General features: G+C 40.2%; 2 protein-coding genes across 2 annotated transcripts in view; one reads left to right on the top strand and one right to left on the bottom strand.

Moving 5' to 3' along the window:
* Positions 1–516: 516 nt before the first annotated feature.
* RIBC2 (RIB43A domain with coiled-coils 2) lies at positions 517–11,449 on the bottom strand. Its single transcript, XM_039708150.1, has 7 exons — positions 11,237–11,449; positions 7,701–7,782; positions 5,905–6,249; positions 5,218–5,336; positions 4,203–4,430; positions 2,696–2,862; positions 517–1,569 (listed from the first exon to the last, which is right to left on the bottom strand). The coding sequence occupies exons 1-7, from the start codon at positions 11,351–11,353 to the stop codon at positions 1,488–1,490; spliced, it is 1,140 nt and encodes a 379-aa protein (XP_039564084.1). The 5' UTR covers positions 11,354–11,449; the 3' UTR covers positions 517–1,487.
* A 290-nt stretch (positions 11,450–11,739) lies between these two features.
* The window catches only part of SMC1B (structural maintenance of chromosomes 1B), a 28,533-nt gene continuing 25,963 nt past the window's right edge, over positions 11,740–14,309 (top strand). Inside the window, exons 1-3 of the mRNA XM_039708111.1 lie at positions 11,740–11,889; positions 13,500–13,688; positions 14,172–14,284. Coding sequence (XP_039564045.1) covers positions 11,781–11,889; positions 13,500–13,688; positions 14,172–14,284 — 411 coding nt within the window. The 5' untranslated portion in view covers positions 11,740–11,780. The remainder of the gene's footprint in view (positions 11,890–13,499; positions 13,689–14,171; positions 14,285–14,309) is intronic.

Below are 14,309 nucleotides of genomic sequence, written 5' to 3'. Positions count from 1 at the left end.
GGCAGATAAAAGGTTAGGCGAAGCTTCATACAGGAAAACCCAAAAGTGACACATACCAAGAACCACCTCCCCCTTTCCCCCCAGTTTTAAATATACATTTTGGGGGATCTGAATGAGTTGATACACTGAAGAAAAAGATATATTTGAGATATTTTGAGATACTACAGAGTTCTATGAAAATGCCTCTCAGTGGTAAACAATGGCCAAAACCCCCAATGTTAGAATTCTATATAAGTACACAAGTATTTGCATTAAGGAAAATAGGAATTAAACAGAAAATATAATTACTATAAAATCTTCTGACCCCCTCATCTCAAAAATGTTATATAGTCAATTTTTTTATAGCACATAAGTCAGTAAAAAGGACTGAGAAATCTGTGTGACAACTTCTACTAAGGAAAAACTGGACAAACTTAGGATTCTTCCTGGAGAAGAGGAGGCTCAGAGGTGACCTTATTGCCCTCTACACCTTCCTGAAGGGAGGCTGTACACAGGTGGGTTTGGTCTCTTCCACCGGGCAGCACTGACAGAACCAGAGGATGCAGTCTCAAGCCACCTCAGGGAAGGTATAGGTTGGATATTAGGAAAAACTTTTTCACTGACGGAATAATAAAGTACTGGAATGCTCTTCCCAGAGAGGTGGTGGAATCACCACCTCTGGATGTATTTTTAAAAGGCTGGACATGCCACTTGGTGCTATAGTCTAGCTGAGGTGTTAGGACATGGGTTGGACTCGATGATCTTAGAGGTCTCTTCCAACCTCATTATTCTGTGATTTTGTGATTCTGTGATTCAAAGCATCAGGGTGGACGTAAGAATACTTTCCCCCCTGCTTTTCCACACTAATTCTTACACACATTCTGTTTCAGTGCCATGTCTCAGTGCACTAATCACCTCAATGACTATTGAACTTTTTTCTCCTTATTCCCACTGTTCACAACATTTCTGACCAACTTAACCACTTCTTCCTTTTTTCTTGTCTTTCTCTCTGGCTGGGTTTTTAGCTTTAAGAAAATCCAAAATAAAAAAAAAAAAAAAAGAAAAAAACCAAACCACAAACAAACCAACACAAAATTTTCTGCCTAGGTCATCTTCCTCCCCTCCCAGAGAAGGGCATCTCTTGTGGACTATGGCAGGAAGCATTCCCCTCTGGCCAAGTTGCATAAAGCAGCACTGTAGTTAAAATTCAGATTTCTTTCCAGAAATTTATTTCTATAGGCATGAATAATGTAAATATTACAGCTAAGCCTGCGACACAAGAGTCAAACAACCTACTACTGAATCTACTAGTCCTATCAGAACAACAATCATGTTTAAAAATTATTACAATGTTTTCCTTTTCTTAGAATAGATCTGTCCTTTAGTTTGCGTGCGGTGTTTGAACAGGGCAGGGAACAGATAAAAACAATAAAACATGGGATTGCTCAACTGAAAATTTTAATGTGTCTACATACTTCTGTATAATTCTGGTTGATTTATCCAGATCATCACCGGGTGGTTGTATTAAACTGTGCGTAAAACTCCTCTGTTGGAACATTTGAATACTCTTCCTCTTTAAGATAAATATTCCTAGAAATAAATAAAATTTTTTAAAGCCATTAGTAATTTTTTTTGCTATTATTCAGAAGTAGCCTGAGAAATCTAAAAAAGATATAATGCATTAACACCCATAAATGTTCATAAATTATTAGAAATGGAATTCAATGTAACTAGAACTTGTTCTGCAAAATATATGCCACATCTCAATATAGCAAACTGGGGCTTTTTCTTCCTGAAATGTCCCTCCAGCAATCTCCAGAGTAAAAAAGCCTGAATTAACACAATTCCAAAGTTCTGTTTTCATAATAAGAAGGCATCATGTATTGGAAATTCATTTGCAAAAGGTATATATGAACCTGAGACTGGCTCAGTTGGTCAGAGCATGGGGCTAATAATGCAAAGGTCAAGGGTTCATTCCTCATATCGGCCATTCATTTAAGAGCTGGACTTGATGATCCTTCTAGGTTCTTTCCAATTCTGACTATTCTGTGCTTCTGTATTCATGCCCAAAAAAACCCCCAAAAAAACAACAGCAACAAAAAAAAACCTGGAAAAATAGAACAATCATTATGTTTGTTTTTCTTCAAATCATTATGTTTGTTTTTCTTTTCCTGCATGTATTATCTTTCTCCTTTCCCATAAGAGCAGACACAAGAACTGCCCTTCAAGACACATCCAGTGGTTAGCTAAAGAATCATCTAGTTGTGTCATACATAATGGAAATGCTCTTTGTGGTGCTAGTTTAACCTTGAGATATGAGAAACTGGCAGGTTACCAGCAGGTCATCCTTTTTTGTTTCAGAAAACTAAGATAAATTAAAGAAACATGTAATGTTTTTTTACCTGATAATATAATTTTCTGCATAGCTGATTATATTTATTCACTATTTTGCCATCTATATAAACAGTCTGTTGTCAGTGGAATGCTTTTAAGGATTCCAGATTCTAACTCATTCATGTCAGTCAGTAACACTCAAAACCTACTCTCTGAAGATTGATTAAATAATACTGGAAAACACACTTCAGGCAAAGCATTGATTCTTTTAAAAGCATGAACTTGTAACAAATGTATTAATAAAGTTACAAACAGAACAAGTCAAAAGAGCTCTTTGAAAGCCAAGCTGTTGGGTTAATAATGATGAAGGTTTGGTCCTTACTTTGCTTTCTGCTCCTGAGAGAGCCCTGCATTCATGGCATCCAAATCTCGGCGCTGTTCCTGGTTCTGCCGCTGCTGGTGCCGCTCCTGAAGCAACTGGGCTCGCGCAGCCTGCACACGCTGCCTGTCCCATTCAGCATCTCTGCGGCGCTCCTGCTCTCTGGCTCTCTGCAGGAGTGAGCAAAAGGCTTCATTTTCTCTTTCAAAGGTGGAAGTGTGTACATAAAGGCTCATGGGTTCATCCAAACAAACTTCCTTCCCTTTATTGAACACTAGGGGTAGCATTTGAAATGGGGAGAAAGGAGCAAGGATTTCTAAACCAGGCAGAAGCAAGATACAGCCAATGAAAGAGTTATTCTTTTCTCTCTGTAAAAATCCAGAGCAGCAACAGATTATTTTTTTTATTATTGTTAGCAACTTGCAACTTCTTGAAGCAAGAGGTGCATAGACATCAGTATGGCTTATGATATGGCTAACTTGGTAAAAAAGTGGAGCCACAAACACCACATGAGTAGAAACCTTTTTCCTCTGTCTCACTTCTTGTCTGATACCTCCCTGAACAGAATCAAAAAAAAAACAGGCCCACAAAAAACTTACTTTTTTTGTTTTTACTCATTTTCAGCCAGCCTAATGACTTGAATGGGTTCATTTCAGAGTAATAGGAGAGGCAGAAAAATAACAATTCTACCTTCAGGTTTAATAACAGTACTAGGTAAGATATAGTATAGCCCACAGTACTGTAAGGACTAAAAGATAAAAATGAAACACTATTCCTTAGCTGTCATAAATGCAGCCTCTGCACAAGGGAGGAAGTCACTTCCTATTTCACAATATGCAGGCCTGGAGCCTAGACATCTTCATTTTAACTGCCTGCTTCTATACACCTCTAGAGCATCAACCATTACCATTGAAATTCCATTTTATAGCATGGCTCATAGTGGTGTGAAATGGTAGAAATGAAACTCCATCACATTCTTACACTCATGAACTTTTAGGCCTCTGAAACATGCATTACCTCACTGGACCTGCTCTATTTGCCTTGCTTGGGCACCCATGAGCATGAGAATGCTTTGGCCTGCCCTGCTTTCACCTTCAGCTCCTGGATCTTCTTCCCCTACAGAGCAGCCTACTCCTTGCAGGCAGCTTGTGCACTCTCAGGTCCTGAATTGCACCAAGAAGCCTGGGTCTTAGGCTGGGCAGGACTTTACTGCTCAGCTGGACCATCATGGACCATGCCCTGAGATGCCCTTGGACCTGGGGTCCTCAGCAACCTTCCTCCCAGTCCAACTCCAGGGCTCCAGCCCATGACATCTCCCAGGTGCTTCAGAGGTATTGTGTTCAGTTAGACTGATTAAAGTTTGGGTAAAATGCAGATCAATGGAAAACACAGTCTCAAACTGGCATGTCAGGGCAAACAATGTGGTTTTTTTTTATTCTACAAACATTGTCTATAGTATTATTAACCAAGAAAACAAACAATGCATGAAAATGCATGTGAGCTTAAATACCTGTTTCTCCAGAGCTTGTTCCTTCTGAAATTCACGAATTGCCATCCGCTGCTCCTGATTCATTCCCTTCCATCGATTCACCAGCACATTACGTTTAGCCCAGGGACTGAAAGCTTGGTCAGGGTTTTCAGAAAGGAAGTCTCCTCGAAGGAGGCAGGTAATTTCATCCATGTCATCTTTTATTTTTTGAGCCTTTTCCAATTCATTTTTATGATCTACTTCAGCAGCCTAAATTCAATGGAAAGACAGAAGTGATTTTTTTTTCCCAAGAAAAATATGAACTAAGGGATGAAAAAATGTTAGCACATCATAACAGATGTCTTTCCAACATGTATACAGCTGTCAAAAGCAACTGATTCTCAATTAACTTGGGCTGTCTAAAAACAAAATTATATGACAAATGCCCCCCAAAAGGCTCAAGCAACATTAAAGACTTGCATGCTTATACAGCTAAACCAAAAAATACCATACTTAATGTAGGTAACTCTAATGTGTTTTATTTTGATGTGATAAAAACATTTAAACCTAAGTCACAACAAATATAGTTTAAGCTAATAGCATCCATGTAACCCTTTGGGCTGTATGTAGAAGCTGAAGAGAAGAAAACCCTCTGCAGGAAGATGAAGAACTAGAGCATGACAGACACATAAGAGTATGGGAGGTCTGATGTAAACCCAGATAGAAGCATGGGAGGCTTTTGCCATACCCCAGTTTACCAGCTCAAAGCCTCTGAATGACTGGGGAGCTGTTTCTGCCCACCAGTCAAGCTGAGAACCAGGAGGGACAATTTTGCAGAGGATAACTAGATAGAAGACATCTCAATCTTTGCATCGATTGCTCACTTGGCAAAGTGCATAAAATTTATCTTGTTCCAAGCTGAAGCAGCCTTGGAAGTCGGGTGATAAGAAACCCCCATTGAAAACATCACTACTTATTCTGATTTTGTCCATCTTATTTTCCTTCTCTGTCTCCACATTTTCTAAAAAAACAACAAACCAACTTAGTAATCATTTACCTGGATTCTATTGAAATTTTTAGTAGCTGTACAAACAGCACGCCTGCTTTCCTCTTCTTTTCTCTGTTCTTCCATAATCTTTCGGTCAAGTTCAATCCTAAACTTGTCATAAAGATCATCTAAATTAGATTACAATAAAACATAGTCAATATTCATGGACATGGTGTGCCATGAGTTAACCAGGAGAAGGGGCAGGAGGGAGCTACAGATACAGTAGGATGAATAACTATTTCCAAAAATCCTACCATCAAAGCTGTCCATCTTGGGATTTCAGGTGACTCGTAAATCAATTTAATATGTAACCTATCTTGTCTAAACATTTAGTGTTAAAATGAAAGAAGTATGTTAAGTACTGCAGAAAGTAATGTTTCATGACAAGCTGGGAAAGAAAAATCAGTATTATTTTTTCTGCTCTAGGACAGTAGGGATTGGACAGTTTGGCCTAATGAAGATACAAACTGGAGGCACAAACCAGACATGAAACCTGGGAGATATTACAATCACATGTTATGAAATAGAAACTTCCTAAGAGAAACAGTGAATACATTAAAGCTTATAAAGTAAAAACTGGTCTAGTATTTCTAGCTGGTCTAGTATTTCTAAGTTAAACATACAATACCATATTTTCATCAGATACACCACAACTTCAGAAAAAGAAGATCAAAACTACATTATCTTTTTTGTTACCTGCCAATTTTTGGTCGGCTAATGCATTTTTTGAGTCTTTCTGTTGCTGAAGAGACCACTCCCTCAATTGCTCCTTTTGAAACTTCATCCTCTGATCATAGTTTAAGTCTTCACCCATAAACTTCTGCATGCCAGATATGGTACACCGAGGATCATCGTCTGAAACTCGAGCAGGTCTGTCTTTCTTTAGGGCTTGTGGATCATTCAGGTCAAATTCACGTCTTGTTTCTGGCTTCTGAAAATTCTTATGAAATTCAGTTAGAGCCCTGTTCATGTCTTTGATTTCATTTTTCTGGCGTTCTTCTAGCAGACACATGAGCTTGTCATTTTTCTTCATGTCATGAGCTAGACAAAAATGAACACAATGAAACCACAACTCTTGGAGGTGCATGAGTCATTGGAGTGCACACGTAAGGTGAAAATAAAATTTTCCAGATAAATACACAGAATATAAGTCTTCAAACTGTTATGCCTTAGGAGAGTATTTGATCCATAAGTACCAGCCCACCAAACACTCTAATGTTAGTAATATTTACTTATGAAATATTTTCAGCTTTTTAGGTATAAATTATTTTATTAATGTTACAATGAAATACGTGCATGTGAAACAAATACAATAATAAGTACTAGAACTAGGAAGTTTTGTTTGGTGAAAACCTGCTTCACAAGAAATGTACAGTAAACCAGTTGTTCCCATTTACTCTTAGTTTACAGCTACAGATGAATTACATTGTTACTTGACAGGAAACAAACCAAAATTGGGCAGCAACTGAAAGGAATATAGGTAGCTCTTCCACAGTTCCAATGATTTTTCTAACCATAGCACTAAAATCATTGGCTGGCATTAAGTTTTGAACAGCTTAAGAGCTCCTGCCCATTTAATTGGAACTAAATAAATTCCAGCATTTTTAAGAAAAACAAACAACAAAACTCCCACCCAACTAGCCATTTTAGTTATTTAAAATAATTTGCTAGAAAAGATCATTTCCTCTTTTGCCAGACTCCACATTGCTGCTGGTAGTTTCCCAGGAGTCACACCCTGACAGGGGCATTTTCCAGCCAGGAAAATCCCAAGCAGCTGGAAGTGACAGCTCCATTTTAGCTCCTCTTGAAGCACACAGAGAGCTCAGGCTGTGGGACCCTTTCATCTGATGGCACAGGAAAGCATGCCAAGCACAGAAGGCCACAAAGGGTTTGAGGTCAGGGCACAGCATGAAATATTGGTGTGGCTGCAAGTTCTGACTCAGCAAGGGCTCCTCTTATCACCGTACTGTACATGACCCATGCTTCCAGCAATAACAATCTAGAGAGGATTCCAGAGAATCTATATATTCTATGGAAGAAGACTAAAACACTAAACAACTAAACACATTAGCCACCACCATACTGAACAGGACAGTGGTAAGGAATTAATTTTTTTTTCAATCCTGCTGCATATTCAGGTTTTAAATTATTAGCCACCACCATACTGAACAGGACAGTGGTAAGGAATTAATTTTATTTTTTTTAATCCTGCTGCATATTCAGGTTTTTAAATGATGCTATTCCTCAATACCTTTTAAAAGAAAACACTAAAAATTCTGGCCTGTTAGGCAATGTATTCCAGTTTAATCATGACAATATAAATCTTAAAATAACAAGGAGAATACAGACTGTGCCAATGTAGATGCATGAAAATAAATAGGACATAAATTGGATGACTGAATTTAGAGAATATATGAAGGGATAAAAGAAAGCAAGAAAGGGATTAAAACATTTAGCTATTCACAGAAATATCACAGTATCTAGGAATATACCAAATCTCTCATGTTCTGCTTTTTCAGCTGCTTCTTGAATTTTCCTCTCCTTGACCTGTGCATCCAATGCCTCTTTATCAATCTATCAAAATGAAAAAAAGCAGCTCTTTAGGAGATACAGTGTTTGAACAATTAAAATAGGTATTGTCAAGCTACATTGACTCACAGTTGCACAAGATATAATCCCACTAGCAACAGAATATACACATTACTAATGTAGGCAAAACAAAATCCAGAAACAGAAATATTCTTGTTACTTTGCTTTGCTTTGTTTTAATAATGCTAGGTATGTTCTTGCACCTGATCAGATGAAAACACCACATTTACATAATACATAGAGCTATAAATATTTTCAGTTGCATTACATAGAATATGTTTTTTCCCATTACAGCTGGCCATTTTATTGTTCTGCTTTCATTTATACAGTAAAGATGACAAGAAGTTGCAATAGTTCATACTGAAAAAAATACAAAGAGTTCAGTATAAGGAAGGAATGGAAATGTTTCCAGTCTTATCAGAGAGATACACATGGTTGCCAAAACACACTACAGGATACACAATCTGTGATGAGCTGACAGATATGGTACAGAACATCCACATCCATGGCAAGTGGGACCTGAGCAAAGGATAATAGAGGCCACAACATCAAATGGGAGCAGCCACCTCCATTTTGGGCAAAAGAATGTGGCCCCACATTTGTTGGCAGATTGTGGCAAATTAACAGGCAGAAACATGGATTTTTTTTTTATTTTTTTTTTTTTATTGACAAGTCACTCAATGTCATCAAGAATCTGGCAATCAATTTTAATAGCCTTTGTCTAAAACCTATTCAGATGAAAACAGAAACAGGTCATGGCTGAAAATAGACAGGGTTAGTGCTGTAAAGGACAACGGACAAGAGCCATCAAGCAAAGAGGTAAGTTTGTAAGCAGGGCTGAAACCATCAAGAATTCTATCCTCCAAAAACAATGGACTCTAAATATCAGCTCTCATTGGGAAAGCCAAGCTGACAATATAACTACAGCAAATACTGTTAAGAGAAATTCAATACAAGTTCTTGGCATTCTGGCAATAATAGAGGTAGGTCAGTGAATCGACTTGTGTTACACTACTGGCTCTGACCTCTTGAAAACTCCTTCACTCTACACAAAAACATCCCTAAAACCAACATTCCCAGTCACATAAAACTACAGGTTTCATTTTTAAGCATTTAAATAAAAAATTTATGAACAGTTTGAGGCAGCTAATTTCTAAACTTGTTCTATTTATGTATAAAGTTTACATGTAAATTGAAAGTAGTATTTCATTTGGATTACTCATCTGAACTCTAGAAAAATCAGTGGTTTACTGAGGATGGATTCTTCAATCTGTAAGTAAAGAGGGCATTATCTTATGTTTTTATCTTATGTTTCCATTACCCAGATGACAAAACAGATACAGAAGTCAAAGTAGTAATAAAACCAGTAATAATCAAGGAAAAAAATAGAAAATCTGGGTTCCCATTCTGCTTTCCAGTATATTACCTCCATGTTTTTAAAATATTCAAACCATGCTTTAGGATTTCTGGTTTCTAAGTCAAATATTGTCTTGATTTTTAAATTTTCTCAGCTTGAAATTGACTGCCACTCAGGTAAACTGGTCAGAGAACTGAAGCAATGAATCATAAAACCACACAGAAATACTGATACAGAAGAGCTCTGTAGGATTTCCTGGCTCTTTATGGTTCAAAGCTGGTCTAACTTCAAACCATAAGAACAGCCCTTCTGTCAGCATCATTTTTCAGGTAAATTGAATGATGTTAAAGCAAAATAAGCTGTTAATCAAAATTCTCCAGATGAACTCTCTTTCATTTTAGATGTTTGTCTAATGTAAACAGATCTATCAAAACCTGCCTGAGTCAGTTCTACCAAACAAGTCAATTTTACAAAAGTATTTGGGTAAAACCTTCAGATGGTGTACTCCAGTACAGCTCAATAAAACACACCAGGATACGTTAGTTGTCAGCTATTTCATTAACTGAGAATTTATGGTTTGATGTTCATTTTTAAGGCTCTAGAAAAGCCACTTTATAGAGAAAGTATGAGTCTCTGACTAAGAAATTTCAAGTATCTTAACCCATACCACAACTGCTAAAAAATGTTATTAGCTCCTTCCACTGAAGTATATTGTTGGGTACTTAGGTACACTGTTGGTGTGTGCTGGGATGCTGTACCAGGTGGACACATACACCTGTCAGGTTCAGTAAGTGGGAACTGCTAATTGCTCTGCAGATACAATGACTCTTGCATAAGAGTGAAAACAATAAATTCAAGGCCCTGTCAGAGATAAGGTGAAGATGTTTTTCCACTGACTTGAGATGTGTTCCTGTACCTAAGAGGATCCAACTGACACCTGTTGCAATTTTACCAGTTCAATGAAATCACCTCACAGTACTCTTCCCTCCATGCATGCTCACAAAATATTAATGTGGGCCTTTGGACATATCACAGGGATATTCAAAATACTATTACATCCAAAGTCAAATAGGTATAGAGGACATTATTTCCTGACGTTCAGGATGCAAACTGCATAGTAAACTCTGGAGAAAATCCACTAGCTGGAAGTGTGTTCACATTTGCACATCCACGCCAAGGAAAATCAGACACAAAAATTAATAACAATTATATATATATAATTGTATCGATTACAATTATATTAATAATTAATTGCAATTATATTAATAACAATTCTATATAAACAAGGATGGATCTGTCCTATTTTGTCTGATACAAAATGTGGACTAATTGCAGGACACTTGCAGCACTAAATTTCCCACAGCATCAATTCTAGCGAGGTCCAGACAGAAAAGGGCAGTATCACAAAGCAGAGAGGTTAAAAATAATTACTTGCCTCAGCCATATTACATGAACTGACTCTGGAAGCCCTTAGCTTCCATCCAAGTACTACTGCACAGAGATACAACACAGGGCTTGATCCCTCTGCTGTTAGGGGGCAATGACACCTGGCCCCTGAATCCAGAGCAGTGGGGCACAGGCACACACAAGAAGCAATGGCCATAAAGTAAAACACAGCAAGTTTTGCCCCAACAGGAGGAAAAACCTCTTTCTATCGAGGGTGGCAGAGCACTGAACAGCTGCCCAGGGAGGTCACGGAGTCTTTCCCCCTGAAGATATTCCAAACCCACCTGGGCACGTTCCTGTGTTACCTGCCTGGGTGACCCTGCCGTGGCTGGGGGGCTGGAGTGGATGATCTTCAGAGATCCACTGATTCCAACCGTAAATATTCTATGATTTCTTTCACCAATAACTTTAAACGCGACTCTGAAAGTTGCATCTGGGCTCTCCCTTGTTGCTGGCTGCCCCTCACACACACACACACCTGAGGAGGGGGCACGGGGGCAGCGGCTCACACCAGCTCAGCCGCCCCTTCCCTCCCTGCCCCGCACTGGGGGTCTCCCCCGCCACCCCCGCTCTCTTCAGAACTCCTGGGAATCCAGGGCGACACGGCGCCTTCCCTCCCGTCCTGCCCGCCCTCACCCCGATGGTGCGGATCCGCGGGTTGAAGATGCGGCCCCGCCGCAGCAGCTCCCGCCGCCGCCGGCGCTCCAGGGCAGCGGCCTCCTCCAGCTCCCGCTGCGGCCCCAGCCCGCTCATGGCGCCGCAGGGAACAGCGCGACGGCGGGGCTGGAGTGAGAGCGGCAGCCGGGAGCAGCGGCGCTGGCCAGCCGGGACACAAGGCGGCTTGTCGCGATGGGAACGGGAGCGGCGCTGGCCAGCCGGGACGCAGGGCGACCCGTCGCGATGGGAACAGCGGGACGGCGGCGCTGGCAGCCGGGACGCAGGGCGGCCCGTCGCGAGGGGAACGGGAGCGGCAACTCCCGAGCGGCCCCGCGGGGCGGAGCCGCTGCACGAGGAGCGCAGGCTGTGAGGGCGGGGCGGGGCCGCCCGTCCATTTGAGGCGATAGAATCGTGGGAGAGGGCTAGGGGTGTTTTTCTGTCGGTAAACTAACGGGTGAGGTGTCGTTGTTGAGGGGGTTGAGGTGCGGAGCTCAGGAGCTCCTGGCCCCAGCTCCCCGCGGGGATGGGTTACCTGAAGCTGCTGGTGGTGAAGGACTTCAAGTCGTGGAGGGGGCAGCAGGTTATCGGACCCTTCATGAGGTTCAACTGCATCATCGGGCCCAATGGATCAGGTATTGTGGGTGGGGGTGCGGGTAGAGGGCAGCTGCTCCATGAGCTGTCGACGTTAAGGGCGCATTTTGGTGGAATTCAACCTCACGGACATGCTGAAAATCTCACCATGTGCACCTGGAGGTGTGGCAGTATAAATAAAGCGTAGGAAGCACCTGCGCTGTAATTCTTAGCTGAAAGTATTTTTTACAAGATGGAAGGGCAGGATCACATAAAGATGGTTTTAACACTGCGGGTTGTATCTGGAAACCTGCTTCTTGAGGGGAATCTGTGAAGGTTTTGCTGCGCTTCCTCCGGGAAGCTCTGCAAAATGGCGGCTGCCGTGAGGGGAGCTCGCACCGGCCCGGCTTTGAAGGTGCAGCTGCGTGGTGATCCCAAGGTGCGGGAACTTCCCAACATTTGATCTCTGCTTCAGAAAGTACAATTCAACAAAAGGGATTTTATGTCTGTTTATCGAAGTGGTGGGAGGTGAGGGCTGTCATAACAGAGCAATGAGGATGGATTTAGCATTTCACTTTTCTTTCCCCAGTCTGTTAATGATTTAGTGTATAATTCAGATTTTAGGCCCTGTAGTTTCCTCACTTACCTGATTGAAGTAAGATCTATGAATGTAAATTGAAAATATTTAGTATCATGTTCTTTGTCATCCTATCCCCACTGTTCCGCATTGTCAAGTCTCAAAACTATGACACTTTTTCCAGGTGCTCTTTCATTTAAATCAGAGTACATTTTATACATGAATCCAGGAGAATAAAAGGTGTGAATATTACATAATCCCTGAATTGAGTATTTTTATTTCTCTGTTTTCCTCCTAGTGTTCTTGCTTTACTGATACTTTGGAGAGTAAGTCAAAATATTGTCAAAGTAGGAAGGTTGAAGACTGAAAATAATTAAGTTGTCAGCAGAAATGCTCAACGCTAAAGGGATAAAACAAAAAGAGGATTCCATTAGGAAGGCTTTTGTCAAAGAACTATGACCAGATAGCTTTGTTGCTGTGGTGAATGGATTTAAGCAAGTGCTAATATTCTTCAGGAGACTGGAGTTGCAGTGGAAAAGTTGGGAGTGCTGATGCAGTAAACCTCCCTCACTTCACTCCTGAAAGCACATTGCCAAGGAAGGAGGGTGATGTGGCACACTCTCTTCTAGAGAAGCCTGTGTAAAAACCAAAAGATTTCTCCAACAAGGCTGGAAAAATAAATCAGTTTTGTCATAGTTTTTACTACAGACAGGCTTTATTTTCTGCTGCCAGTGTGTTGTTACATCTTTAAAATGTGAAACAGCTTTTCCTCAATAAAATCCCAAAATCCTGGAATGGTTTCAGTGGGAACGAAGCTCATATCTTATCTAGTTCCAACCCCCCTGTCATGCCTTCCAGGTTGTTCCAAGCACTATCCAGCTTGGCCTTGAACAGGTCCAGGAGTGGAGCAGCCACTCCTTTGAGCAACCTGTGCCACTGTGTTCACCCTCAAAGAGAAGAATTTCTTCCCAAAAGAATAAAAAATAATTAATTAGAAATAAATTTTTTTAAGAATTTGGCAATTTTCCAGATTCTTTAATTCTTAATAAAATGCTTCCATTCATGTGTCAAAAATTTCTTTTTTTAATTTTTAAGGAAAATCTAACATAATGGATGCTGTTAGCTTTGTGATGTGTGAAAAAACAGCAAACTTGCGAGTTAAAAGCGTTCGAGAACTTATTCACGGAGCACATGTTGGGCAGCCTGTGTCTTCTACAGCTAGTGTGAAGATGGTGTATTGTGAGGAAGATGGGGAAGAAAAAACATTTTCCAGAGTTATCCGTGGTAGGTAGTGGATTCTGCTGCATGTGCTGTCTATTGTCTGGTGTATAAAGAAATGGAGACCAAAAATACCCAACTTGGAATTTCAGATGCCCAATATTAGTTTGTAGTTGGGCAGATTAGTGTAGTCCTTCAGATAGTGATATAAATGAAAAAATGTATTTGGGTTAATTAGTTATTCTATGTTCTTTGCTCGGTATCTGTCTCTAGATGTTTCCTTGGGGTCTGTAGGTGATGTGGGCTCTAAGAAATGGGGTCTGACACCTTGTACAGGTGTCAGTTCCTTTTGAAAGTACTAAAATTGGAACGTAGAGTTTTTTAACAGAAAAAATAAATTACTGAAAGGAATAAAGGCAGTGATTGAAATCTATTGTCTTCTTTGAGAAAATAGCTCAGCTAAATTATTCCACTAGTTTAACTTTTTTTCCAGTGGAGTTTTTTGTTGTAGCCATGTAGTATTTTTTTTTCCTTTCCTTCTTCCTTTAGGTAGTTGTTCTGAGTATCTTTTCAATGACAAGCTTGTCAGCCGATCTGCATACATATCTGAGCTTGAGAAAATAGGCATTCTTGTCAAGGCCAGGAATTGCCTTATTTTTCAGGTGAGCATTCGAGGTACTTTCAAAA

This window comes from Passer montanus, unplaced genomic scaffold (assembly GCF_014805655.1).
Source record: "Passer montanus isolate IOZ18808 unplaced genomic scaffold, ASM1480565v1 scaffold20, whole genome shotgun sequence".
Classification (NCBI taxonomy): domain Eukaryota; kingdom Metazoa; phylum Chordata; class Aves; order Passeriformes; family Passeridae; genus Passer; species Passer montanus.
The sequence above is the reverse complement of the archived record's forward strand: the minus strand, read 5'-3'. Positions and strand labels throughout refer to the sequence as shown.

Bases quoted from the DNA above. Each gene is read 5' to 3' on its own strand.
- RIBC2 (XM_039708150.1), bottom strand. From the start codon at position 11,353: ATGAGCGGGCTGGGGCCGCAGCGGGAGCTGGAGGAGGCCGCTGCCCTG. The intron at 4,431-5,217 runs GTAAATGATTAC...CATTGAATTTAG, and splicing joins AAAATTTCAATAGAATCCAG to GCTGCTGAAGTAGATCATAA. The intron at 2,863-4,202 runs GTATTTAAGCTC...TCACTCCTGCAG, and splicing joins AACAAGCTCTGGAGAAACAG to AGAGCCAGAGAGCAGGAGCG.